We start from the raw sequence: 26,152 nt of genomic DNA on the forward strand, positions 1-26,152 counted from the left end.
GTGCATTTTATATAACGAGCAAAGGTGGGCCGGAGAGGCATTAAAACATCTCCCTTTCATCTGTCCAGTTTGGAGATGTTAAACTGAGGCCCAGTCAGCATGTTACACTAGTTCTGGTACAAATCCCACGGTACTATGATGATACCTGTCCTAAATGCCGTTACTGCTTCCTTCCCATCACTCCTCGAATCTGGTGGGTAAATAGACACTGCTCGCTAAGGCTATTGTGGAGATTTTTGCTGAATCACTGGATCTGAGCTGGTATTGGAAAATGGTTTCACTCAAACTCAAGAATCCTTCCCCCACAATCTGCACCACCCTTGGAAAATGTTCCATTTCCAGAGCATTACTGAGCTGGATCTGATGGTTCCCCAGTGGGACATCCCAACTTGCACCGTCTATAGACTGGAGGAAGGGGAGTAACAGGAGTGAGGGAAGGTGGATTAATGAGGCAGCATCAGAGGAGATTGAAGACAATGGCAGTCTGACAGCACAGAGGCAGTGGAGGTGTCCAGAGAGGTGGTGGGAGGTAGAACTGGACGTTGTCAGGCTCACTGGATGTGGAACCTGACCCCATGTTGGTGGATAATGTTGCCAAGGGCCAGCAGCTAGATGATGAAGAGGAGGGGGCCCAGAATAGATACATGGGGGGGGGGGGACGAATGGACTCCAGAGGTAGTGATGTGGGAGTGAGAAGAGAAGCCACTGCAGGTGATTCTCTGGTTATGGTGGGGTACAAGTGAGGGCAGTTCCACTGAGCAGGACGACGGAGGAGCGGCCTTGGAGGAAGATGGTGTGGTCAACCATGTCAAAAGCTGCAGAACGGTCGAGAAGGATGAGGGATAGTTTACCACAGTCACATAGGATGTCATTTGTGACTTTGATGAGAGCCAGTTCGGGCATGTGGCAGGGGCGGAAACCTGGAGGGATTCAAACCTGGAGTTCTGGGAAAGATGGGCATGAATTTGGGAGGCAACAACACGTTCAAGGACTGCGGAGAGGAAAGGGAGGCTGGAGATGTGGCATTAGTTTGCAAGGACCGAGAGGTCAATGGTGGTTTTTTTGAGGAGGGCGGTGGTGATGATGACGGCAGATGAGGAGAGGGGACTGTTAACAATATCCGCTATCTTGGGGGCCACGAAGGGAAGTTGGGGAGTCAGCAGTTTGGTGGGAATAGGGTCGAGGGAGCAGGAGGTGGGTCGCGGGGACAAGATGAGCTTGGACAGGGCATGAAGGGAGACAGGAGAGACACTGATGTGAATTCAGGGCTACAGCAGGGAGGGAGGGACCTTATGGGAAGTCCGGCCCGGTGGCCTAACGGGTGGGAGCAAAACGGCGGAGACAGCTGAACGGATGGTCTCAATCTGAGTGACGAAAGAAGTCCATGAGCCTCGCACTTGTTGGAGGTGAGGGGAGAGGGGTTTCAGAAGATGGTTTGTAGTACAGAGAAGCCGGGGGTATCTTTGCATTCTAGGCTGATCCTGGAATAGTGAGCAGTTTTGGCAGAGGAGAGCAGGGTCCACTGGTGCTCGATATGGTCCAGTCAGATCTGGCGATGAATGACTAACCCAATTGTCCACCGCGAACGTTTAAGTGTGTGTCCCTTGGACTTGAGGGAATGAAGATGTGTGAGCTGCACTCTAGGATTGAGCTCATTTGCAGTACTGAGGGGACGCTTCAATATCGGAGGTGCTGTTTTCAGATGAGACGTTAAACTGAGACTGTATGCCTGTCCAAATGGGTGTAAAAGATCCCACTGCACTATTCAAAGAAGAACAAGGGTTCTTCCCTGTGTCCTGGTCAATATTCCTCCCTCAACCAACATCAACAAAAACAGATTATCTGGTCATTATCACATTGCTCTTTGTGGGAGCATGCTATGTGCAAATTGGATGTTGTGTTTACTACATTACAACAGTGCTATACTTCCAAAGTCTGACTGGAGAGAAGTATGCAGTGGGGCATTATTTCACACACAGGGTTGTTATGATCTTGAATGCACTACCTGAAAGGGTAATGAATCACATTCCATGGAAACTGGGTGTGTACTTAGATATGACTAATTTACAGGGTTATAGGGAAATGGCTGGGGTGTGGGACTAAATTGGACAGCTCTTGCAAAGAGCAAGCACAGGCACGACGGGCCAAATAACCTCCTTCTGTAATGTAAGATTTTATGCTTCATCGTCTGTGAAGCGCTTTGGGACGTCCTGAGGTTGAGAGTGATTGCTGGTGTGTTCACAATGTAACCACAAGAGGGCAGAAGGTACAAGGAGGATTTTGCTGCTTCAGTGTTGCACTGTCGCCTCACACACTCACGCAGTGCAATAGGACACGAGGGAATAGAGGGATACAAATCCCTGGCGGGAGAGCTGTGTAATAGTAACATGTACGTCCCTGTGAATATTATCCAGTGACTTATCCCTGGGAGCGTTATTCTGGAATGCGTAACACATTGTAAGCAATGTTCCCATTAAGCTGCAGGGCCTGTATTATTCATTGGCACCTGACCTGGGGAGATTCATTGTATTAACCCTGGCTCCTATCATTCTTGTGGTGTTGGTCAGATGTGGAATTTGCTGCCGTGATTATAAAAAGTTTATTAACAGTCACAGAAATTTATACACAGATTACTTCTGACATACACTACATGATCAGAGTTCAGCACATAGAATGGGATAGAAAGGCCATAAGACCCTTACCTCCTCGCCCGAAATAGCCTCCCCCTCACCCCATTACCCCCTCCCATCACCCACCACTGCCCCTTCCCCGTTACCTTCCCTCTTCAAGGACTAGATTGAAAAGCAGAAAAAAAGTTGATGAATCGCCCCCGGAAACTGACCCGGACCCCGAAACTGACCCGGCCCCAAAACTGACCCGGCCCCCGAAACTGACCTGGCCCCGAAACTGACCCGGCCCCTGAAGCAGACCCGCCCTCAGTGTTAGACAAGGGCTACTCATTCCTCTGAGTGGAGGGGTATTTTGGCGAGATGCAACGGGCTTGTGCTCTGGATAATCCTCGCTACGGAACGGGCCAATATAGAGAAAGGCCGGAGTGCTTTCCACAGCCGAGCGCCCCTTGCGGTCAGTGTCTCAGAGCCCCAGGGATCTGATCCAGAAATGGGGTTTCAAGACCCCTGATTCCTGTACCACCAAAGGGCGATGCAAGTACTGAGGCCTTGCCCCAGTATTTTGGTTTCCCTGATAATTCTAGGCCGCATGACAAATCTAGGCCTAAAATTGAGGCCCACAGGAGTTGGCTTTGCCCGAAGCAGTGAATTTGCCTTCGCAGGCCCTGCTGTCCTGAGTTGTGCCTGCGAGGGGTTTAATGCAGCGCGTTAATGTTGAGCAGTTTGGTTTGAAGTTCCTCCACTAATCCCGACAGGTTCATGACCTCCAAGGCCTGGTATACCGACTCCACTGAGGCTGTGTGTTGCTGGCTCCATTGACGCAGCATTTCATACTGCTGGTCCCGGGACTGGGCCACATCCATCTCGATCCGCTCAATATCACAGTCCCTCAGCTCCAACAAACGCATCAACTCTTTCCACCGTCGTACTGGCACCATGTTGATGATCTCATACAAAGTCCTTCCCTGCAGGGACACAGCTGGTGGGACAAGAAGATCCAATCAAAGACTGCCCGCCACACGTTCACCTCCTCCGGCCACACACTGCCCGCCCCGCACTGCCTTCCTCCAGCCACACACTGCCTACCCCACACTGCCTTCCTCCGGTCACACACTGTCCGCCCCACACTGCCTTCCTCCAGCCACACACTGCCCGCCCCACACTGCCTTCCTCCAGCTACACACTGCCTACCCCACACTGCCTTCCTCCGGCCACACACTGTCCGCCCCACACTGCCTTCCTCCAGCTACACACTGCCTACCCCACACTGGCTTCCTCCAGCCACACACTGCCTACCCCACACTGCCTTCCTCTGGCCACACACTGTCCGCCCCACACTGCCTTCCTCCAGCCACACACTGCCTACCCCACACTGCCTTCCTCTGGCCACACACTGTCCGCCCCACACTGCCTTCCTCCAGCCACACATTGCCTACCCCACACTGCCTTCCTCTGGCCACACACTGTCCGCCCCACACTGCCTTCCTCCAGCCACACATTGCCTACCCCACACTGCCTTCCTCCGGCCACACACTGTCCGCCCCACACTCCCAGGGCAGGTACAGCACAGGTTATAAAAAATCCCTCACCTTGTGTCTCGGGTTGGAACAGTGCTGTCTGGGGGCTGGTCCCATAAATGTTGCCATTTGCCAGTGGGCGAATCGGGACATCGTTGATGGCATCTGATTTCCCATCTGGAGCTGGAATCTCAAATGGCTTCAGGAAAAAGCGTGAAACAAGAAATTAGTGAGAACTGGAACTGAACTGAGAGATCGGGGTGTGACCGGGGGCGGGGTGAATTGTGAGGGGGATGTGAATGGGGTGGGTATGGTGAGGGGTGCAAGGTGTGAATAGGGGGGGGGTGAATGGTGAGGAATGGGGGTGTGTGAATGGGGAGGTTGTGAATGGGGGGGGGGTGTGAATGGGGAGGTTGTGAATGGGGGGGGGTGTGAATGGTGAGGAATGGGGGGGGGGTGTGAGTGGGGTGTGAGTGGTGGGGGGTGTGAATGGGGGTGTGTGAGGGATGTGAAGGGGGGGTTGTGAGTGGTGCAGGTGTGAATGGGGCCATGTTGTGATGGGATTGAAGACTCTTTTTATTAAATGTAGATGAGGGCTCGATTTGTGCTGTGGGGGTCACCGAGTGGAAATGGGCCTTGTTTTTGCCAATGTCACCCCCATGATCACCCTTAACCTAGTGCCTCTCCGAATGTGGATTGACCTGGATTGAGCCCAGCTGCAGGATCTGTGATGGAGAGGCCTGCCTCTCTTCCGCGCGTACATCCACACCAGGCTGTCCCTGGAGATGGAGCACGCGGTGTCCACCGGTACGCTCGCGGCCTTCCGCGAGAGGTGGGCGCCGGATGGACTGGAGTGCATCATCACCCCCGGCAACCAAATTTTAATTTGATTTTATATGTTTTAAAGTTTAATTTGTTTTAATTGCCGGGTTTTAATGTCTCCCTCCCCTTTTATAGGGGGCACTTGTATATATATCTCTGGTTTTACTGCCCAAAAAAATCCCCCAAAAAACACAAAAATCACATAAAAAAACAACAAAAAAACCCCAAAAAAAGGACATGTGAAAAGTGTTTAGAGGTCCCCCAGATAGGGGGGCACTTGACTTAAATGTTTAATTTTGTCCTATCAAAAGAGTTGTGATGGAGAGGCTGCCAGAGAAGATTTTGCTGCAAGGTGAGTTGCCAGAGGGGGTGGTCGGTGCTCTCCATCTCATCGACACTGGTCACATGACCAACCCGGCAACGCTCGTCACTCACCAAGGACTTGTCTTCATTCTTTGTCTTTTTGTCTTCTTCAGGAACTGAAACACAAACGTCAGGGCTGTGAATCCCTCAGTGAATGGCTGAATGTCTCAGTGAGGCTGGAGGGAGGGGCTGAGATTAGAACTCTCCCATCCATGTGGCCTACCCTCCATTCCACTCCTCAACCCCCAACCCCCCCCCACTCCCCACCCCCACTCCCCCCTCATAACCCCCACTGCCCCCCGCATACTCCCCCCCTCCATACCGCCCCACTCCCTCCGCATACTCCCACTCCCCCCCCATACCGCCCCACTCCCTCCGCATACCCCCACTCCCCCCCATACTGCCCCACTCCCTCCGCATACCCCCCTCTCCCCCCCCATAGCCCACCCCTCACCCCCCCCACTCCCCATCCCCCCGCATACCCCCACTCCCCATGCCCCAATACTCCCACCCCCACCGCCCCCATAGTACTCCCCCCCCCCCCCCATACCACCCCCACTCCCCATTCTCACTCACCCCCCGTTGCCCATTTACCGCTGCCAATTGCCCACTGTCTGCTACCCTCTGTACTAAGCTGGTTTAACAAAAATCTGAAGTTTGGGGTGAACTTTAGCCACTTGGAGCACGGACATTACCCTCAGTCACTCATTTACATATCGTCTCAAACCCTCTACAGCGGGTGAGGGGCAGAGACTGCTGTCAGGCAAGCAGGTTTCTAATGTTCTGGTTTCCCAATGGTGGGGATTTGCTGCACTGATCCAGTGATGACTTGGATTCACTCATCCCATAAATCAGTGGAGTTATGGCACTAAATAGTTCCTGGTTTGTAACAAAGTGAACAGTGACACATCAATTTATAATCGGCACATTACAGCCTATAATTCCGCATAAACTTCAGTCAAGTCAGTGACCATCATTATACAGGCAAATGTGGCAGCTGTTTTGCACACAGCAGGACCTCACAGACTGCAATAAATCAATGACTAGTTACTCTGTTATTAGCTGATGCTGATTGAGGGGTTCATTTTGGTCCAGCACCCCCAGTGGCACGTCACTGCTCTTCCACTAGCACCCTGGATCATTAACATTCAGGTGAGCAGCTAATGGGGCCTCATTTTAATGTCTCACCTGAAAGACAGCACCTCGAAGAAGGAATTAGCCTGGATTATGTGTTCAATCCTGGGTGGGTGACTTTGTGACTCAGTTATCACTGAGTTAATCTGACACTTGAATTAAAACACAGTACCAGGTCTCAAACTGCCGGGTGTTAAGTAGGAAGTTAACGGCCCCCTTCTCACAGTTACGGAGGGTCGTTCTGAGTGTGTGTGGAGTCAGGGGCAGTCAGTGAGAGGGAGGGATGGTCATCGACCTTTCTGCTCCCAGTGAGGGCACTGTCGGATCAGGGAGGGAGGAGGGGTGAGGGCACTGTGGGATCAGGGGTGAGGGCACTGTGGTGTCAGGGGTGAGGGCACTGTGGTGTCAGGGGGCTATCAGTAAGATGGAGGGGTGGTCATTGGCCTTTCTGCTCCCAGTGAGGGCACTGTCAGGTCAGAGGGCAGCCTGACTGGGGGGGGGGGGGGGGGGAGAGGGCACTATGGGGTCAGTCAGTCAGAGGGAGGGATGGTCATCGGCTTTGCTGCTGCCAGTATCTCCTACACCATCCTGTTCCTGTGAATATGAAATGGACTCCGGATTCTGCACCTTTCAATCATAGAATGTTACAGCTCAGTAGGAGACCATTCAGCCCTTCGAGTCTGCGCTGGCTCATTTGAAGAGCTGGTTAGTCCCACTCCCCTGCTTTTACCCCATATCCCTGCAATTTTTTCTCCAAATATTTATCCAATTCCCTTTTAAAGGCTACTATTGCATCTGTATCCTCCACAAATAATTGAAGGTGGCAGGGCAGGTTGAGAAATCAGTTAAATGGGCTTACGAGATCCTGGGCTTCATAAATAGAGGTATAGAGTACAAAAGTGTGGCAATTATGATGAACCTGTATAAAACACTGGTTCGGCCCACTGAAGTATTGTGTCCAATTCTGGACACTGCACTTTAGGAAGGATTTGAAGACCTTGGGGAGGGTGCAGAAAAGATTTACGAGAATGATTCCAGGGATGAGGGACTTCAGTTTCGTGGATAGGCTGGAGAAGCTGGGGTTGTTCTCCTTCGAGCAGAGATTGAGAGGAGATTTGATAGAGGTGGTCACAACCATGAGGGATCTGGAAAGAGTAGATAGAGAGAAACTGTTCCCATTGGCGGAAGGGTCGAGAACCAGAGGACACAGATTTAAGGTGATTGGCAAAAGAACCAAAGACGATGTTTAAAAAAACCTTTTTAACGCAGTAAGTGGTTAATATCTATCTGGAATGCACTGCCTGAGAGGGTGGTGGAGGCAGACTCAATCTCATCTTTCAAAAAGGAGTTGGATAAGTAGCTGAAGGAAAAATAATTGCAGGGCTACGGGGAAAGGGTGGGGGAATGGGACTAGCTGAGTGCCGGCACGGGCTCGCTGGGCCGAATGGCCTTTTTCTGTACTGTAACCATTCTATGATTCTATGTCCAGGTCGTTAATTTATATATCAAAAAGAGCAGTGGTCCCAGTACTGAGCTTTGAGGAAATCCACTCGATACCTCCCTCCCAGTCTGAAAAATAGCTATTCACCCAAACATTGTTTTCTATCCCTTTGCCAATTGTTTATCCATGCTGCCCCCGCTCCTTTTATCCATGGGCTTCAATTTTGCTAACGAGCGTAATACATAATACTTGATCAAACTCTTTTGAAAGTCCATATACATAACATCAACTGAACTGCCCTCAGCCACCCTCTCGGTTACCTCATCGAAAAACTCAAATCAAGTTAGTCAACCACGATTTGCCCTTAACAATCCGTACTGGCTCTCCTTTATTAGTCCATGCTTGTCCAAGTGGCTGATAATTTTCTGCTGGATTATTATTTCTAAAAATGTCCCCACCAGTGACGATAGACTGACTGGCCTGTAGTTGCCATGTTTATGCTTCTTCCGTTTTTTGAACAAGGGTGTAACATTTGCAATCCTCCAAACCTCGAGTGCCACCCTTGTATCGAAGGAGGGTTGGAAGATTGTGGCCAGCACCTCTGGAATTTCAATGCTTATTTCCCTCAGCAACCTAGGATGCCGGGCGACTTCCCCGCTTTAAGTACTGCCAGCCTTTCTGGTACCTCCTCTTTATCTAATTTTAACTCATCCAGTATCCTGGCAACCTGCTCGTTTACTGCAGATTTGGCAACGTGCTCTTGGAATGTGAGATCCACACTGGACTCCACTGTAGTGCAGAACCGCTGCGTGCACCCAGGGGTCTGGGGGAGCCTGGGCCAGAGTGCCTGTACCCCGGGGGAGGGGTCAGTGCAATCCCACGGCAGCCTGTCACCCTCCCGGCTGAGACAACGTGGAATGGTGGGAGTACCTGTGACAGTCGGGGCCTCTAGCTCCTCCTGGCTCCTCCTGTGTCGAATTTTCTGGCACAAAAACTGAACCATCAGGAGCAGAATGATGAGAGATACTACAACAGCCAAAACCGAAACGAGCGTCAACCCTGGAGACAACAACACAGTCAGTCAGTGACAACACAGGGACTACAGTCAGTCAGTAACAGGACGCACACACGCACACTTTCCGTCATCGATCACTTGTGGGACCCCTGGCCGATTATCCTGCTCCTCACCCCAGAAAGTGGTGACCAATTGCCCAACTACTGTGCTGACTGAGAACAGCCGACACAGCACAGCCCAGCCAGGTCGGTGCTGATTCTGTTATTCCGAAGATGTCCTGCTCCCCCCGCGTCCATCCCCACAGTAAGAACTGCTGCTCTGAAGCGGGAGCTAAGAGCTACCTTTGGAAATCGGAGGTGAATCGGGCTTCAAACATGTGGCACAGCTGGGAGAGGATTTGTTCTTGCACGGCTCCCTAAAAGGAATAATCGACACAGAAATCAGCAATGGTTGCAGAACATCATTTCAAACAAACAATCCAGAACAACTGAGAGAACCAGCACGGGTCGCAGGTGTCCCACCTCATGAATCTCACGGTTTAGAACTGTTCCCCTCCTCACCCAACCACCCAGCCAGAGAGAGTCTCAGAATGCAAAGGCATCCACTCAATCTAAAGGGATAGAATTCAAAATCAGAGATTTATTCTGCGTCCTCTCTCCAAAAACTGGACATTGTAAAATTAATGAAAATTGTTTCTGTGCTCATCAAAGACAAGCATTGGTTAGATACAGAGTAAAGCTCCCTCTACACTGTCCCATCAAACAGTCCCCGGGCAGGTACAGCACGGGTTATATACAGAGTAAAGCTCCCTCTACACTGTCCCATCAAACATTCCCAGGGCAGGTACAGCACGGGTTAGATACAGAGTAAAGCTCCCTCTACACTGTCCCATCAAACAGTCCCAGGGCAGGTACAGCACTGGTTAGATACAGAGTAAAGCTCCCTCTACACTGTCCCCATCAAACACTCCCAGGGCAGGTACAGCACGGGTTAGATACAGAGTAAAGCTCCCTCTACACTGTCCCATCAAATAGTCCCAGGAAAGGTACAGCACAGGTTAGATACAGAGTAAAGCTCCCTCTACACTGTCCCATCAAACAGTCCCAGGAAAGGTACAGCATGGGTTAGATACAGAGTAAAGCTCCCTCTGTACTGTCCCAACAATATGACTGAATCTCAATCTCTTGAATTGAGATTTCCACTTTGTGCTGTAGATGTAGAAATGGAAAAAGATGGTCCCAAATCCGCCGATGTTGGACTCATTCCTCCAGTGGTGACCGGAGACATCAATCCCTTCTGTATTGGCTGGATTAGAACCTGGGTTCTGTAACAATAAAATGTATAGCGCCCTCTAGCTAGGAGGTATGGCGCCCTGGATCTGTATTGAGAAAAGCAGTCTGTGTGAGGAACGCCATTTTAACTGCACATGGCTGATCGATTTCCAGAATAAAATAGAGTTAAATGGAACTAAGAGGTGTTCAAGAGAAAAGCTCTTGTATTCAAACTTAAAGAGACCAATCACGATCATGATGCAAACTTACGCAAATTCATGCAGAGATGCAGAGAGTGAAACATCAAACTAAACTTCGATAAGTTTGAATACAAGAGCTCTCAAGTGAAATACATGGGATACATACTGTCTAGTGATGGACTCAAAGCCGACCCAAGCAAAGTGGTCGCAATCAACGAAATGCAAAAACCGCAGGATGTCACAGGTGTACAACGATTTGTTGGAATGACAAAATACCTCACAAAATTCTTGCCAGATCTTTCAGACCTCAGCGAGCCTCTGTGACGGCTTGCTCATAAAGACACAGTCTGTAAATGGACTGAAGAACAAGACAAAGTGTTTGAAGCTATCAAACAACGTGTGACTGCTTCTCTGGTGCTCAAGTACTTTGACCCTAAACTTGCAATCGACGCTTCAAGCAAGAGTCTTGGGTTCGTCCTTCTGCAACAGGGACAACCAATCACATACACAAGTCGAACGCTGACTCCAGCAGAAACGCGATACTCTCAAAACAAAAAGGAGCTGCTTGCTCAAGTCTTCGGAATGGAACGAAACCATCAATATGTATACAGTCGCAAGATCACACTATGGACAGACCATCAGCCTTTGGTTGCCATACGTGTAATGCTAAAATGTATAGCGCCCTCTAGCTAGGAGGTATAGCGCCCTGGATCTGTATTGAGAAAAGCAATCTGTATGAGGAATGCCATTTTAACTGCACATGGCTGATCGATCCCCAGAATAAAATAGTTAAATTGAACTAAGAGGTGTTCAAGAGACTAAAGGTCTGTGTCTAACCCACTGCATTACCCAGTCCACCTGTAGTAAGATGTGACGTGGTGTCAGGATCCTGGGCCTGACCCCTGCTTTAAATCAAAGTTGCCGAATGCAAATAGATTAAATAAGTATAACCTGACTCACTCGGTACAGGCCTTGCACTGGTCACCGTCCTGGTAAAATCCTGACAGACACTCTCCGCATTGAGTATCGATCTTCTTCGAACCTGAAGTGACAGTCAACACATGGAACCAAGAGTCAACCCAGAGTTACCAGGACCACGAGCCTACCCTGTCATTTCTGGGAACCAATAAGCTGAAGGCACCACGATGGATTGGTGATACCCTACCCCTGGTGCACTGTGTTTTTTGAGTTGGGCAGGTGAAACGAAAGACCAGTGGAGGAACAGAGAACAAGATCACTCACCCCTCTGCTGGTCCTCAGTTTGACTTAACTTTCCAAACATTTTCCAGTGGCTCAGCTCCCTTTATTTCTTTTATCTCCATTTTCTCCCCGTCTTCTCTCCCAGGCACTAACTGGAGCCCGGACTGAGCGGAGCCGGACTGTCAAGGCCATGGAGAGGGTTTGGAACAGATTCACCAAAGTGAACCCTAGGGATGAGAGGCTTTAGTTACGAGAAGAGATCCGCGAAACTGGGGCTCTTTGTGTTGTGACAGAGAAAGTTAAAAAGAGATCTGATAGATGGGATCAAAATTAAATGGAGTTTTGATTTGTTCCCACAAAGAAAAAGTGTGGGACTCCCAAATCTGGAGACACCTGGATATCAACAGACATACAGGATAGGATAAGGCAAAAAAGGGGAAGCTTATGTCAGATACTGAGAGCTAAATACTGCAGAAAGCCTAGCGGAGTATACAAAGTGCAGGGTGAAATTAAAAAGGAAATTAGGAAAACAAAGGGCATGAAAAAATATGTGCAAGTAAAATCAAGGAAAACCCAAAGATGTTTTATAAATACCTAAAGAGCAAGAGGATAACTAAACAAAGAGTAGGGCCTATTAGAGACCACACAAGGAAGCTTGTGTGTGGAGACGGAAGACGTGGGTATGGTTCTTAATGAATACTTTGTGTCTGTTTTCACAAAAGAGAGGAACAATGCAGGCATTATAGTTAAGGAGGAGTGTGAATATTAGATGAGATAAATATAATGAGAGAGGAAGTATTAAGGAGTTAAGCATCTTTGAAAGTAGATAAATCACCAGGCCAAATGAAATATATCCCAGTCTGCTACGAGAAGCAAGGGAGGAAATAGCGGTGGCTCTGACCATCATTTTTTAATCCTCTCTGCTACAGGTGTTGTGCCGGAGGACTGCTAACATTTGTACAGTTGTTTAAAGAGGTAGAAAGGGATAGACTGAGTAATTGCAGGCTAGACAGCTTAACCTCGGTGATGGGCAAATTATTGGAAAAAATTCTGAGGGACGGTATTAATCGTCATTTAGAAAGGCTCAGATTAATCAAGGACAGTCAGCATGGATTTATTAAGGGAAGGTCGTGTCTGACTAACTTGATTGAATTTTTTTGAGGAGATGACAAGGAGGGTTGATGAGCGTAGTGTGTTTAATGTAGTCTACATGGATTTTAATAAGGCTTTTGTCAAGGTCCCACAGGGCAGACTGGTCAGAAAAGTAAAAGCTCATTGGATCCAAGGGAAAGTGGAAAGTTGAACACAAAAGCGGCTCAGTGACAGGAAGCAAAGGGTAATGGTCGGCGAATATTTTTGTAACTGAAAGCTGTTTTCAGTGGGGTTCCACAGAGCTCAGTACTTGGTCCCTTGCTTTTCATGGTATATATCAATGATTTAGAATTCAATGTAGGGGGCATGATTAAGAAGTTTGCAGATGACACAAAAATTGGCCGAGTGGTTGATCATGATGAAGAAAGCTGTAGACTGCAGGAAGATATCGATGGATTGGTCAGGTGGGCAGTAAAGTGACAAATGGAATTCAATCCGGAGAAGTGTGAGGTAATGCATTTGGGAAGGGCCAACAAGGCAAGGGAATACACAATAAATGGTAGGATACTGAGAAAAGTAAAGGGATAGAGGGACCTTGGAGTGCAGGTCCACAGATCCCTAAAGGTAGCAGGCCAGGTAAATAAAGTCGTTAAGAAGGCATACGGGATACTTTCCTTTATTAGCCGAGGCATAGAATGTAAGAGCAGGGAGGTTATGCTAGAACTGTATAAAACATTAGTTAGGCCACAGCTGGAGTACTGTGTACAGTTCTGGTCACCACATTGCAGGAAAGATGTGATTGCACTAGAGAGAGTGCAGAGGAGATTTACACGAATGTTGCCAGGACTGGAGAATTTTGGCTATGAGGAAAAATTGGATAGGCTGGGGTTGTTTTCTTTGGAACAGAGGAGGCCGAGGGAAGACTTGATTGAGGTGTATAAATTTAGGGGCCTAGATAGAGTGGATAGGAAGGATCTATTTCCCCTAGCAGAGAGGGCAATAACCAGGGGGCATAGGTTTAAAGTAATTGGTAGGATTACAGGGGAGTTGAGGAGAACTTTTTTCTCCCAGAGGGGGCTCGGGGTCTGGAACTCACTGTCTGAAAGGGTGGTAGAGACAGAATAGCTCATCACATTTAAAAAGTACTTGATATGCACTTGAATGCCGTAACTTACAAGGCTAAGGACCAAGAGCTGCAAAATGGGATTAGGCTGGATAGCTCTTTGTCGGCCGGCACTGACAAGATGGCCCAGATGGCCTCTTTCTGTGTCGTACATTTCTCTGATTCTATGTTATGATTAATCAAGAAAAACTATTTCCACTGGTCCGACAGCCAGTAACTAAAATTTAAGGTCAATAAGCCTGGCACTGGGAACCTGATGGGACAGACAGGGTGATAAGGAAGCCCTAAACTGCATATCGGTAAGAGTCAGTCTTGAGGAAGGATCTATCGTGGATCCCAACCCACAATAACCCACCCCCCCACCCCACTAACCCACCCCCCTCACTAACCCACCCCCTCACTAACCTCCCACCACAATAACTCCCCCCCCACACAATAACCCGCCCCCCCTCACTGTGACGATCGGTACTCACAGAGCGTGGTGATCTTCCTGTTGCTGCAGTTGGAGCAGTTGTGACAGTAGAAGCTCTGACAGTTGGCGGAGTGACAATGCTGGTACTGGTAAGCGTGGCAGCCACACACAGTGTTATTGGTCGCGGTGCACATTTGATGAACTGTCTGGAATACTAGAGCGAAGCAGACACATCGGTCAACCACTGGATCCAAACGTACATCTATAACAGTGCGTGAAGGAGAGTGGGAGAGGAGAGACACAAAGCAACAGAGAGAGAGAGAGGGTGAACATGTGTGTGTGAGAGAGAGAGAGATACAGAGGGACAGATTGCGAGAGACAGTGAGAGATGAAGTGGGAGAGATAGAGTGGGTCAGAGTGAAATACAGAGTGATTGAGGGACAGAGTAAGAGAGAGACAGTGAGAGATGAAGTGGGAGAGATAGAGTGGGTCAGAGTGAAATACAGAGTGATTGAGGGACAGAGTAAGAGAGAGACAGTGAGCGAGAGACAGAGTGAAAGACACTGAGAGAGACACAGAAAGAGAAACAGAGAGACAGTGTGAGAGAGGAATAGAGAGATAGAGACTGAGTGAGAGAGAGACAGAGTGAGAGACAATGGCAGATGAGAGAGAGAGAGAGACAGCAAGGGAGGGACAGAGCAAGAGAGAGGCAGTGAGAGTGACAGAGAGACAGCGTGAGAGGGACAGAGTGATAGAGACTGAGTGAGAGATAGAGAGAGACAGCACGACAGAGTGAAAGAGAGAGAGAGAGCGAGAGAGACAGAGACAGATCCAGAGAGAGATACAGAGTGAGAGTGAGACAGAGAGATACAGAAGGAGAGAGAGAGACTGAGCAAGAGACAGACAGATACAGAGAGAGACAGAGCGAGAGACAGAATGAGAATCAAAGTGAGAGACAGACAGTTACAGAGAATGAGCGAGATATAGAGAGAGTGAGAGAGATAGATACAGATTGCTTTTAACTAACATGTTTGCGGAGAGTGACAGCAGAGCGACACCTGAGCTGGACCCAGTCGAGACATGGTGCTGGGGGAGCTTAGTCTGGGTTGAGGGGCTGGTTGGGGAGAGTTGTGCTCACTTACCTTTATCACACATGGTGCAGCTCAGACACGTGTCGACGTAATTCTCATGGGCGAGGTAAGTGCCCCTCGGGCAAGGCTTGCAAAGTGGCAGCTCACCAGCATGCTCGCACGAGGATCCTACATAGAAACCTGGAAAAGATCAAACCCATCGCAGTCAGAGACTGCATCATCATTAACCACCCCACACTTCTCCGACAGACCACATGCCCATTCCCCCCACTGATCTGCAATCCCAGAGGGGTATAAAAGAATGAATCCACACAGAGAGTTATATAGGGACACAGGGTATAGAGGGGGTATGGGGTATAGAGGGTATAGAGGGTCACAGGGTATCGAGGAGGTACAGGGTATAGAGGGCCACAGACAGGGTATAGAACGGGTACAGGGTATAAAGGGGGTACAGGGTATAGAGGGCCACAGACAGAGTATAGAGGGGATACAGAGTGTAGAGGGACACAGGGTATCGGGGAGGTACAGGGTATAGAGGGCCACAGACAGGGTATAGAGGGGGTACAGGGTATAGAGGGGGTATGGGGTATAGAGGGACACTGACAGGGTATAGAGGGGGTACGGGGTATAGAGGAGCTACAGAATATAGAGGGACACAGGGTATAGAGGGACACAGGGTATAGAGGGGTATGGGCTATAGAGGAACACTGACAGAGTATAGAGGAGGTACGGGGTATAGAAGGACAGAGGGTGTAGAGGGAGTACAGACTATGGAGGAATACTGACAGGGTATAGAGGGGGTACGGGGTATAGAGGAGCTACAGAATATAGAGGGACACAGGGTATAGAGGGTCACAGGGTATAGAGTGGGCACAGGGTATAGAGGGGGTATAGAGTATAGAGCGGGTACGGGGTATAGAGGGATACAGTGTATAGAGGGGGTACAGGGTATAGAGGAGGTACAGGGTATAGAGGGACACAGGGTATAGAGGGACACAGGGTATAGAGGGACACAGGGTATAGAGCGGGCACAGGGTATAGAGGGGGTATGGGGTATAGAGGGACACAGACAGGGTATAGAGGGATACAGGGTATAGAGGGGGTACGGGGTATAGGGGGGTACAGGGTATAGAGGGGGTGCAGGGTATAGAGAGGGCGCAGGGTATAGAGGGGATACGGGGTATGGGGGGTACAGGGTATAGAGGGGGTACGGGCTATAGAGGAACACTGACAGGGTATAGAGGGGGTACGAGCTATAGAGGAACACAGCCAGGGTATAGAGGGGGTACGGGGTATAGAGGGACAGAGGGTATAGAGGGGGTACGGACTATGGAGGAACACTGACAGGGTATAGAGGGGGTACGGGGTATAGAGGAGCTACAGAATATAGAGGGATACAGTGTATAGAGGGGGTACAGGGTATAGAGGAGGTACAGGGTATAGAGGAGGTACAGGGTATAGAGGGACACGGGGTATAGAGGGACACAGGGTATAGAGGGTCACAGGGTATAGAGTGGGCACAGGGTATAGAGGGGGTATGGGGTATAGAGGGACACAGACAGGGTATAGAGGGATACAGGGTATAGAGGGGGTACGGGGTATGGGGGTACAGGGTATAGAGGGGGTACAGGGTATATAGGGGGTACGGGGTATGGGGTACAGGGTATAGAGGGGGTGAAGGGTATAGCTGGGGTGCAGGGTATAACAGGGGTATGGGGTATAGAGGGGGTACGGGGTATAGAGGGGGTACGGGGTATAGAGGGGGTACGGGGTATAGGGGGTACAGGGTATAGCGGGGGTGCAGGGTATAGCGGGGGTATGGGGTATAGAGGGGTTACAGGGTATGGGGGTACGGGGTATAGAGGGGGTATGGGGTATAGAGGGGGTACAGGGTATAGAGAGGACAGGGTGTAGAGGGACACAGGGTATCGGGGAGGTACAGGGTATAGAGGGCCACAGACAGGGTATAGAGGGGATACAGTGTATAGAGGGGGTACAGGGTATAGAGGGGATACGGGGTATAGAGGGGGTACAGGGTATAGAGGGTACGGGGTATAGAGGGACACAGGGTATAGAGGGGACAGGATGTAGAGGGTCACAGACAGGGTATAGAGGGGGACAGACAGGTATGGAGGCGGATGGCATGGCTGAGGTATTAAATGAATACTTTGCATCTGCCTTCACTAGAGAAGATGATGCCACCAATGTCACAGTAAAGGAGGGGGTAGTAGAGAAATTGGTTGGGATAAAAATAAAGAGGAGGTACTTAAAAGGTTGGCAGTGCTCAAAGTAGAAAAGTCACCCCACAGGATGGGATGTATCCTAGTTTTCTGAGGGACGTAAAGGTGGAAATTGCAGAGGTTCTGGCCACAATCTTCCAATTCTCCTTAGATACGGGACTGGTGCCAGAGGACTGGAGGATTGCAAATGTTACACCCCTGTTCAAAAAAGGGAGAGGGTCAGTCAGCCTAACATCAGTGGTGAGGAAACGTTTAGAGATAATAATCCAGGACAAAATTAATTGGCACTTGGAACAATCTTCATTAATAAATGAAAGCTAGCAAATTTGTTAAAAGTAAATTATATTTGACTAACTTGATTGAGTTCTTTGATGAAGTAACAGTGATGGTGGATGAGGGTAGTGTGGTTGATGTTGTGTATATGGACTTTCAAAAGGTGTTTGATGAAGGACTGCATATCAGGCTTGTTTGCAATATTGAAGCCATGGGATAAAGGGGCAGTAACTTGGATACAAAACTGGCTATAAAACAGTGTTTGGGTGAGTGGCTGTTTTTCGGACTGAAGTATACAGTGATGTTCCCCAGGGAGGCGGAGCTGGGACCACTGCTCTTTTTGATATATATTAATAACCTGGACTTGGGTATACAGGGCATAATTTCAAAGTTTGCAGAAGACACAAAACTTGGAAATATAGTAAACAATGAGGAGGATAGGAACAGACTTCAGGAGGAAATAGACAGACTGGTGAAATGGGCAGTCACGTGGCAGGTGCAATTTAGCGCAGAAGTGTGGTGATTTATTTTGGAAGGAATGAAGAGAGGCAATATAAACTAAATGGTACAACTTTAAAGGGGGGGCAGGAACAGAGAGACCTGGGGCTGTACATACACAAGTATTTGTAGGCGGCGGGACAAACTGAGAAGACTGTTCCAAAGGCATACAGGATCCTTGGCTTTATAAATAGAGGCATAGAGTACAAAAGCCAGGGAGTTATGCTGAACCTTTATAAAAACACCGGTTAGGCTCCAGCTGGAGTATTGTGTCCAAATCTAGGCACCACACTGTAGGAAGGATGTTAAGGCCAAGAGGGTGCAGAGGAGATTTACAAGAATGGTACCAGGGATGAAAGATTTCAGTTATGTTGAGAGACTAGAGAAGCTGGGGTTGTTCTCTTTAGAGCAGAGGTTAAGCTGAGATTTGATTGAAGTGTTCAAAATCATGAAGGGTTCTGATAGAGTAAATAAGGAGAAACTGGTCGGTAACCAGAGGACACAGATTAAGGGTCATTGGCAAAGGAACTAGGGGCAACATGAGGAAAATAAATTATGCAGTGAGTTGTGAACTGGAAAGGGTGGTGGACGCAGATTCAATAATAACTTTCAAAAGGTAATTGGATAAATACTTGAAGGAGAAAAGTTAAAGGGCTCTGGGGAAATGGCAGGAGAGTGGGACTAATTGGATAGCTCTTTCAAAAAGCCGGCAGAAACAATGGGCTGGGTGAGCTGCTCTTGTGCTGCATCATTCTATGATTCTAGAGGGGGCACAGGAGGATAGAGAGGGGACCCACCAGCTGGGCACTTCTTGCAGCATAATAATGTTTCCGTATCCTGATACAGGTTGTCTGAGCAATGCTCACTGCTTCTTTTCCCCCGTCTCCGAACTCCATCTTTCTGAATTCCCAGCTGCCTGGACTCCCCAGTAATCCTTGTCATGTTCCATTCTTCTCGCGACAGACCCCAGGAGTCACCGGCTGTCAAATGATTGGAGGTTGCAGAAGCAGATATCATGGCACAAAGCTGGGAATTGGAGAATTCGAGCGTTAGTCAGCAATTCTTCATTATCACAAGAAATCCGGGAGTGTTTGCACCTGTACTTCTGGCTTATACAGGAGAAAACTGGAAATACATAGAGGATTATTCTCCACCGTTGGTCTTGCAGCAATCCTAGTGTTGAGATGAAATGGGAAGATGTGTTCACGTATGTGACTCTGACCCGAAGAATCATATTCTCTTTTGAGCACAGGATGGCTGTATCCCATCTCATTCATCCCATTTACTCTGGCTCACCTCGCTATCCCATTTACCCCCACACGACTCCACCCGATTGGTCTTCCTCCCTCCATCCTGCTCCTCTCCTCCCCCACTCCCATTCCCATTCACTGGCTCCCCTGTCCCCACTGCAATATGTGTGCGCACTAGGTCTGTGCAGCAGAGCAGGTCTCCAGTTGTCCTGGTCCAACCCTTGCCACTGGATAAAGGCCTGGCTCTGTCGAGCCCGTGTGGTGGCTGTTGTGCAACAGTCACCACAGGTTTAAAAAAATCCACGCACAGGCATCTTCCACCCCCTCAACTGGAGTTCAGGACTGGAACATCGGGTCCTTCATTGAAACATCTGTGAACTCTTGTGGAAGCAAGTCATCCTCGTTCGAGAGACCGCCTATGATGATGATTATAAGACAGTGATGTCATGGGTTGGTGACCAGGATGTCACATGTAATGCATTTGGTGAAAAGCCTTCCCTCTATTAAAGGGGCGAGAGGTTGAGCCAGGGAATACTTTATTTTGATTTTATTGGGAGGATACAGTCAGCTTCAGTCGCCACAGCCGCTTCTCCATCACATCACCGAGCAGTTATCCAGTACAGGACGGCTGCCCCAAGCCCTTCTCACTGGGCCTAGAAAATATTTCTAGAATGCCCGAACCAGATTTGCGTGAGTGCTGTGTGTTACTGGGGAGGTAGTTTAACTTCCCTTCCCCTTAATACAATTTCGAAGAAGTGCTGAATGGAAGGTGCTGAGCGAAGTGTGGAAACGTGGTGTGTGCGTCACACCTCCGCTCGATTCACTTCCACTGCATAATGTCTTGGTGTCCTGTCAGTGGAGAGGAAGTGATATCGGAGAGCGAGAGTATGTGGGCACAGCCCTTACTCTCTGCAAGCCTCTGACTGGCTGCTGGAAACCCCCCACTATTTCCACGGCCTGCGTGCCTTGGAACAGCTCCCTGCAATGCCCAGGCTGCCAGTTTACCGGCAGTAAAACCACCCAGTCTTTGGACTGGGCAGCTCATTGAAAAACTTCAGCGCAGAAAACTATAAGGGGCTGTGTCACCGGGAGAGGAGCACAGTCAATAACAGAGTGTAGCACAAAGCACGGTCACAGTAACACTTCATAACACTAACTCAGCACACCCGTGACTCATTGGTAGCAGAGTCAGAGGTTGTGGGTTCAAGCCTCACTTCTGCAACTAAAGTACATGCTCCAGGTTGACACTCGCAATGCAGTACTGAGGGAGTGCTACTCTATCGGAGGGTCAGTACTGAGGGAGTGCTATTCTGTCAGAGGGACAGTACTGAAGAGGTGCTGCACTGTCGGAGGGACAATACTGAAGAGATGCTGCACTGCCGGAGGGGCAGTACTGAGTGAGTGCTACACTGTCGGAGGTGTCGTCTATCGGATGAGATGTTAAACCGAGACACCATCTGGTGAACAAAAAGATCCTACGGCACTATTCTGAAGAAGAGCAAGGGCGTTATCCCCGGTGTTCTGGCTAATATTTATCCCACAACCAACACATAAAACAGATTATATGGTCATTAACACATTGCTGTTTGTGCGAGCTTGATGTGTGCAAAACAGCTGCCGTGTTTCCTACATTAAAACCGTGATTACACTTCAAAGTATCTCATTGTCTGGAACCGCTTTTTGGGACATCCTGAGGACATGAATAAATGCAAGTCTTTCTTTATAACCCCTAGATCTTTCCAAATCCCATTGTTCCCAATGCTTTCCCCTGGACCATTTTTTGTACTACTCAAATCACTGATCCCAGTAATATTGCTTTTAATGTTCCCGGTTCTGCTGCCAATTTTTAACTCCATTTTGTTTGTCTTTATAATTCCTTCATTCCTCCCACATTAAATGAACAAAATATGGGACATTGTGTGCAAGGAACTGAAACTCTCAGTAATGGCTTTTAAAAACGATTCACCCACAAACAGTGACCCGTCGGGGGGAGTGGTGAAAGGAGGCTCCGTCACTCTGGTGGTCTGTCACTGGGGAGGGGGGGGTGTCTGACACTGGGGGTGGGGGGGTGTCTGACACTGGGGGGGGGGGTCTGATACTAGGGGAGGGGTCTGACATGGGGGGTGGTCTGTCACTGGCAGGTGTTTGTCACTGGGAGGGGGATCTGTCACTGGGGGGGGGGGGTCTGACACTGGGGGGGTTGTCTGACACTGGGGGGGGGTCTGTCTCTGGGGGGGGATCTGTCACGGGGGGGGTCTGTCTCTGGGTGGGGGGTCTGACACGTGGGGGGGGGGAATCTGTCACTGGGGGGGGGATCTGTCACTGGGGGGGGGGATCTGTCACTGGGGGGGGATCTGTCACTGGGGGGGGATCTGTCACTGGGGGGGGGGAAGTGTCACTGGGGGGGGGGATCTGTCTCTGGGGGGGGGTTCTGTCACTGGGGGGGTGTCTGACACTGGGGGAGGGGTCTGACACTGGGGGAGGGGTCTGACACTGGGGGAGGGGTCTGAAACTGGGGGGGGTCTGTCTCTGGGTGGGGGGTCTGACACTGGGGGGGTCTGTCACTGGGGGGGGGTCTGTCACTGGGGGGGTCTGTCACTGGGGGTGGGGGGGTCTGTCACTGGGGGGGTCTGTCACTGGGGGGGGTCTGTCACTGGGGGTGGGGGGGGTCTGTCACTGGGGGGGGGGTCTGTCACTGGTGGTCGGGGGGGGGTCTGTCACTGGGGGAGTCTGTCACTCTGCAGGCTCTGTCATTATGGGGGTGTCTGTCACTCTGTGGGGTGATCTGTCACTGAGTGGATCTGTCACTCGGGTTCAAAGCAGAGGCTCGCAGTGAGCAGCCCAGCCTGTGACCCAGCCCTCAGTGTGTTTGCAGCAAACAGGACTACTCCGAGGCTGATGTCATTCCAGTGCAGCCAGTCCGGCCCAGCAACCCATTACCCCGCTCACCCCCGGCCCAGGAACTCTCCCAATTCCCCCGGCCCAGAAACCCATTCCTCCACAGCCCCTCATGCCCAGCAACTTTCCCTGTTCTCCACCACTCCACCCCACCCGACCCACGGACATTTACTGTTTCCTTCTCCAACTATTTGTTGCACCTGAGATCTGTAAATGGGGAATCTTCAACTGAACTTCAGATACTGAGCCCCACACAGAGCAGGAAAGGCCCAGGCTGTATCCCTGGCCTATGTTGAGTTAGCTGATCTCATCCAGAGTGGCACTTGGGGCTAAAACTGAACTGGATTAGGTGGTAAACTTCAGGGTTTCTGTTCCTGATCCAGTGATCTTACTCTGTGAAAACACGTGGCCATGAATCTCGGTGAGAACAGGATCGTGATGCCACCCTTGGTCAAATAGCCTGGCACCATTGTCAAGGCTCACACATTATGAGTGGTGACTTGGGTGAGAAAGTGGAGGTTACTCCTTGTGGAACCATGGGTCGGGTGGGGGGGGGGGGCGGGGGACGAGAGGAAACATATCTCTTATCCAGCGAGACCTCACCCCCCTCTACTCTCAATTTACCTCCTGCTGATGAGCTGGAATCTTCAGTCCCGCCATGCTGACTGGGGATACTAATACTGGCGGGTCAGTGAAACGCAGTCCCTGAATCATAATCCCAACCACAGATAGCAGATTAACACATTGCCGATAAATAGGTCACGACACTTTCCAGCGTGGGTTTTTGTCCCAACACAGTGTTGCAAGGACTTTATCTGAAACCTTATCTCCACACACACAGCCAAAGATGTTCAGGTGAAATCTCCTTCTGCGTTGTGACTCACTGCTACCGCTCGGCAGGCCCTCCCCTCTCCCATCCCCCCACTTCCAGGAGCTGACTCACACAGCCCCAGCTCTATCCTGCCTGCCATTCTTCACATTAGTTTAAACAATGAATGTTACCAAGCTATTCATCTTGGTGTGCTTCGCAGCTGATCTCCAGTAGGATCAGGACTTCCCAGCCCAAGGGTATCAAACACAGTCCCACCAGTCTGCCATCACCCAACCCTCAACCTGACCCTCCAACCATCACCCCGACCCTCGCCCTCACCTTGACTCTTGCCCTCAACTCAACGTTACAACCCTTGCCCTCACTCAAATCTCTCCCACAAATCCAGATGACAAGGCCATTTACGTACGCCCTGATTTCACAGCGTGGCAGGTCACTTTTAGGCTTTGTCTGTTTTTGAATTTATTCTCGAGATATGGAAGTTATTGCCCATCCTTAATTACCCTTGAGAAGGTGGTGGTGAGCTGCCTTCTTGAACATATGCAGTCCATGTGTTGAAGGTACTCCCACAGTGCTGTTAGGGAGGGCTTCCAGTATTTTGACCCAGCAACAATATTTTCAAGTCAGGATGGTGTGTGACTTGGAGAGGAACTTGGAGGTGATGTGTTTCCATCCGCCTGCTGCCCTTGTCCTTCTGGATGGTAGAGGTCACGGGTTTGGGAGGTGCTGTCAAAGAAGCCTTGACAAGCTAGACCATGGCTTAGACACAGACCTATGACCTCAGGGTCCTGGGATCGATTCCTGCCCTGATCAGTGGAATGAATGTGTCCTCAGTCTGGTCAATGGAAGAGTCTTACACTGAAGGGGTCAGCAATCCCAGGGTATTACTCAATAGGACTGGCCACACAGTATAAAACTACCAGTTCAGACTGAAACACAATGATGCCTGGCACAACAGCTGGTACTCTTCTAATGCTGGTGATCAGATGCAGTGTCGACTGAGCTTTACTCTGTATCTAACCCGTGTTGTCCCTGCCCTGGGACTGTTTGATGGGACAGTGCAGAGGGAGCTTTACTCTGTATCTAACCCATGCTGTACCTGCCCTGGGAGTGTTTGATGGGACAGTGCAGCAAGAGCTTTATTCTGTATCTAACCCGTGCTGTACCTGCCCTGGGAGTGTTTGATGAGACAGTGTAGAGGGAGCATTACTCTGTATCTAACCCCGTGCTGTACCTGCCCTGGGAGTGTTTGATGAGACAGTGTAGAGGGAGCATTACTCTGTATCTAACTCGTGCTGTACCTGGCCTGGGAGTGTTTGATGGGGACATTGTAGAGGGAGCTTTACTCTGTATCTAACCTGTGCTGTCCCTGCCCTGGGAGTGTTTGATGGGTCAGTGTAGAGGGAGCTTTACTGTGTATCTAATCTGTGCTGTATGGGAGTGTTTAAGAACATAAGAAATAGGAGCAGGAGTAGTCCATTTGGCCCCTCGAGCCTGCTCTGCCATTTAAAAAGATCATGGCTGATCTGCTCTTGGGCTCAGTTCCACTTCCCTGCCCGCTCCCCATAACCTTCACTCCCTTATCATTCAAAAATCTGTCTTTCTCCACCTTAAATGTATTCAATGATCAAACCTCCACAGCTCTCTGGGGCAGAGAATTCCACAGATTTATGACCCTCTGACACTAGAAATTCCTCCTCATCTCAGTTCTAAATAGGCGACTCCTTATTCTTAAATTATGCCCCCTAGTTCTAGATTCCCCTACGAGTGGAAACATCCTCTCTGCATCTACATTGTCGAGCCCCCTCAGTATCTTATTTGTTTCAATAAGATTACCTCTCATTCTTCTAAACTCCAATGAGTATAGGCTCAACCTACTCAACCTTTCTTCATAAGTCAACCCCCTCATCTCAGGAATCAACCTAGTGAACTTTCTCTGAACTGCGTAAATGCAAATATATCCTTCCTTAAATAAGGAGACCAAAAGTGTATGCAATACTCACCAATACCCTGTACAGTTGTAGCAGGACTTCTTTGCTTTTATACTCTATCCCCCTTGCAATAAAGGTCAACATTCCATTTGCCTTCCTGATTACTTGCTGTACCTGCATGCTAACTTTTTGTGTTTCATGCACAAGGACCCTCAGGTCCCTCTGTACTGTAGCATTTTATAATCTCTCTCCATTTAAATAATAATATGCTTTTTTATTTTTCCTGCCAAAGTGGATAACCTCACATTTTCCCACATTATACTCCATCTGCCAAATTTTTGCTCACTCACTTAGCTTGTCTATATCCCTTTTCAGATTCTTTGTGTCCACCTCACAACTTGCTTTCCCACCCATCTTTGTATCATCAGCAAACCTGACTACATTACACTCGGTCCCTTCATCCATGTCATTAATATAGATTGTAAATAGTTGAGGCCCCAGCACCGATCCCTGTGGCATCCCACTCGTTACCATTTGCCTACCAGAAAATGCCCCATTTATTCCGACTCTCAGTTTTCTGTTAGTTAGGCAATCCTCTATCCATGCTCATATCTTGCCCCCAACCCTGTGAACTTTTATCTTGTGCAGTAACCTTTTATGTGGCACTTTATCGAATGCCTTCTGGAAATCCAAATACACCACAACCACTGTTCCCCCTTATCCACCCTGCTCGTTACATCCTCAAAGAACTCCAGCAAATTTGTCAAACATGATTTCCCTTTCATAAAACCATGCTGACTCTGCCTGACTGTATTATGCTTTTCCAAATGTCCCGCTGCTGCTTCCTTAATAATGGACTCCAGAATTTTCCCAACAACAGATGTTAGGCTAACTGGTCTATAGTTTCCTGCTTTCTGTCTCC

The 26,152-nt window shown here is 49.3% G+C and overlaps 1 protein-coding gene across 1 annotated transcript in view; it reads right to left on the reverse strand.

Moving 5' to 3' along the window:
* Positions 1 to 3,325: 3,325 nt before the first annotated feature.
* LOC139229072 (tumor necrosis factor receptor superfamily member 25-like) overlaps positions 3,326 to 26,152 on the reverse strand; it is a 32,733-nt gene continuing 9,906 nt past the window's right edge. The window contains exons 3-11 of the mRNA XM_070860730.1: positions 19,120 to 19,348; positions 15,363 to 15,491; positions 14,282 to 14,434; positions 11,354 to 11,435; positions 9,264 to 9,337; positions 8,838 to 8,966; positions 5,405 to 5,448; positions 4,220 to 4,346; positions 3,326 to 3,609 (exon numbers count right to left, since the gene is read on the reverse strand). Coding sequence (XP_070716831.1) covers positions 3,326 to 3,609; positions 4,220 to 4,346; positions 5,405 to 5,448; positions 8,838 to 8,966; positions 9,264 to 9,337; positions 11,354 to 11,435; positions 14,282 to 14,434; positions 15,363 to 15,491; positions 19,120 to 19,348 — 1,251 coding nt within the window. The remainder of the gene's footprint in view (positions 3,610 to 4,219; positions 4,347 to 5,404; positions 5,449 to 8,837; positions 8,967 to 9,263; positions 9,338 to 11,353; positions 11,436 to 14,281; positions 14,435 to 15,362; positions 15,492 to 19,119; positions 19,349 to 26,152) is intronic.

The sequence above is a fragment of the Pristiophorus japonicus genome, chromosome 18, assembly GCF_044704955.1.
Source record: "Pristiophorus japonicus isolate sPriJap1 chromosome 18, sPriJap1.hap1, whole genome shotgun sequence".
NCBI lineage: Eukaryota > Metazoa > Chordata > Chondrichthyes > Pristiophoridae > Pristiophorus > Pristiophorus japonicus.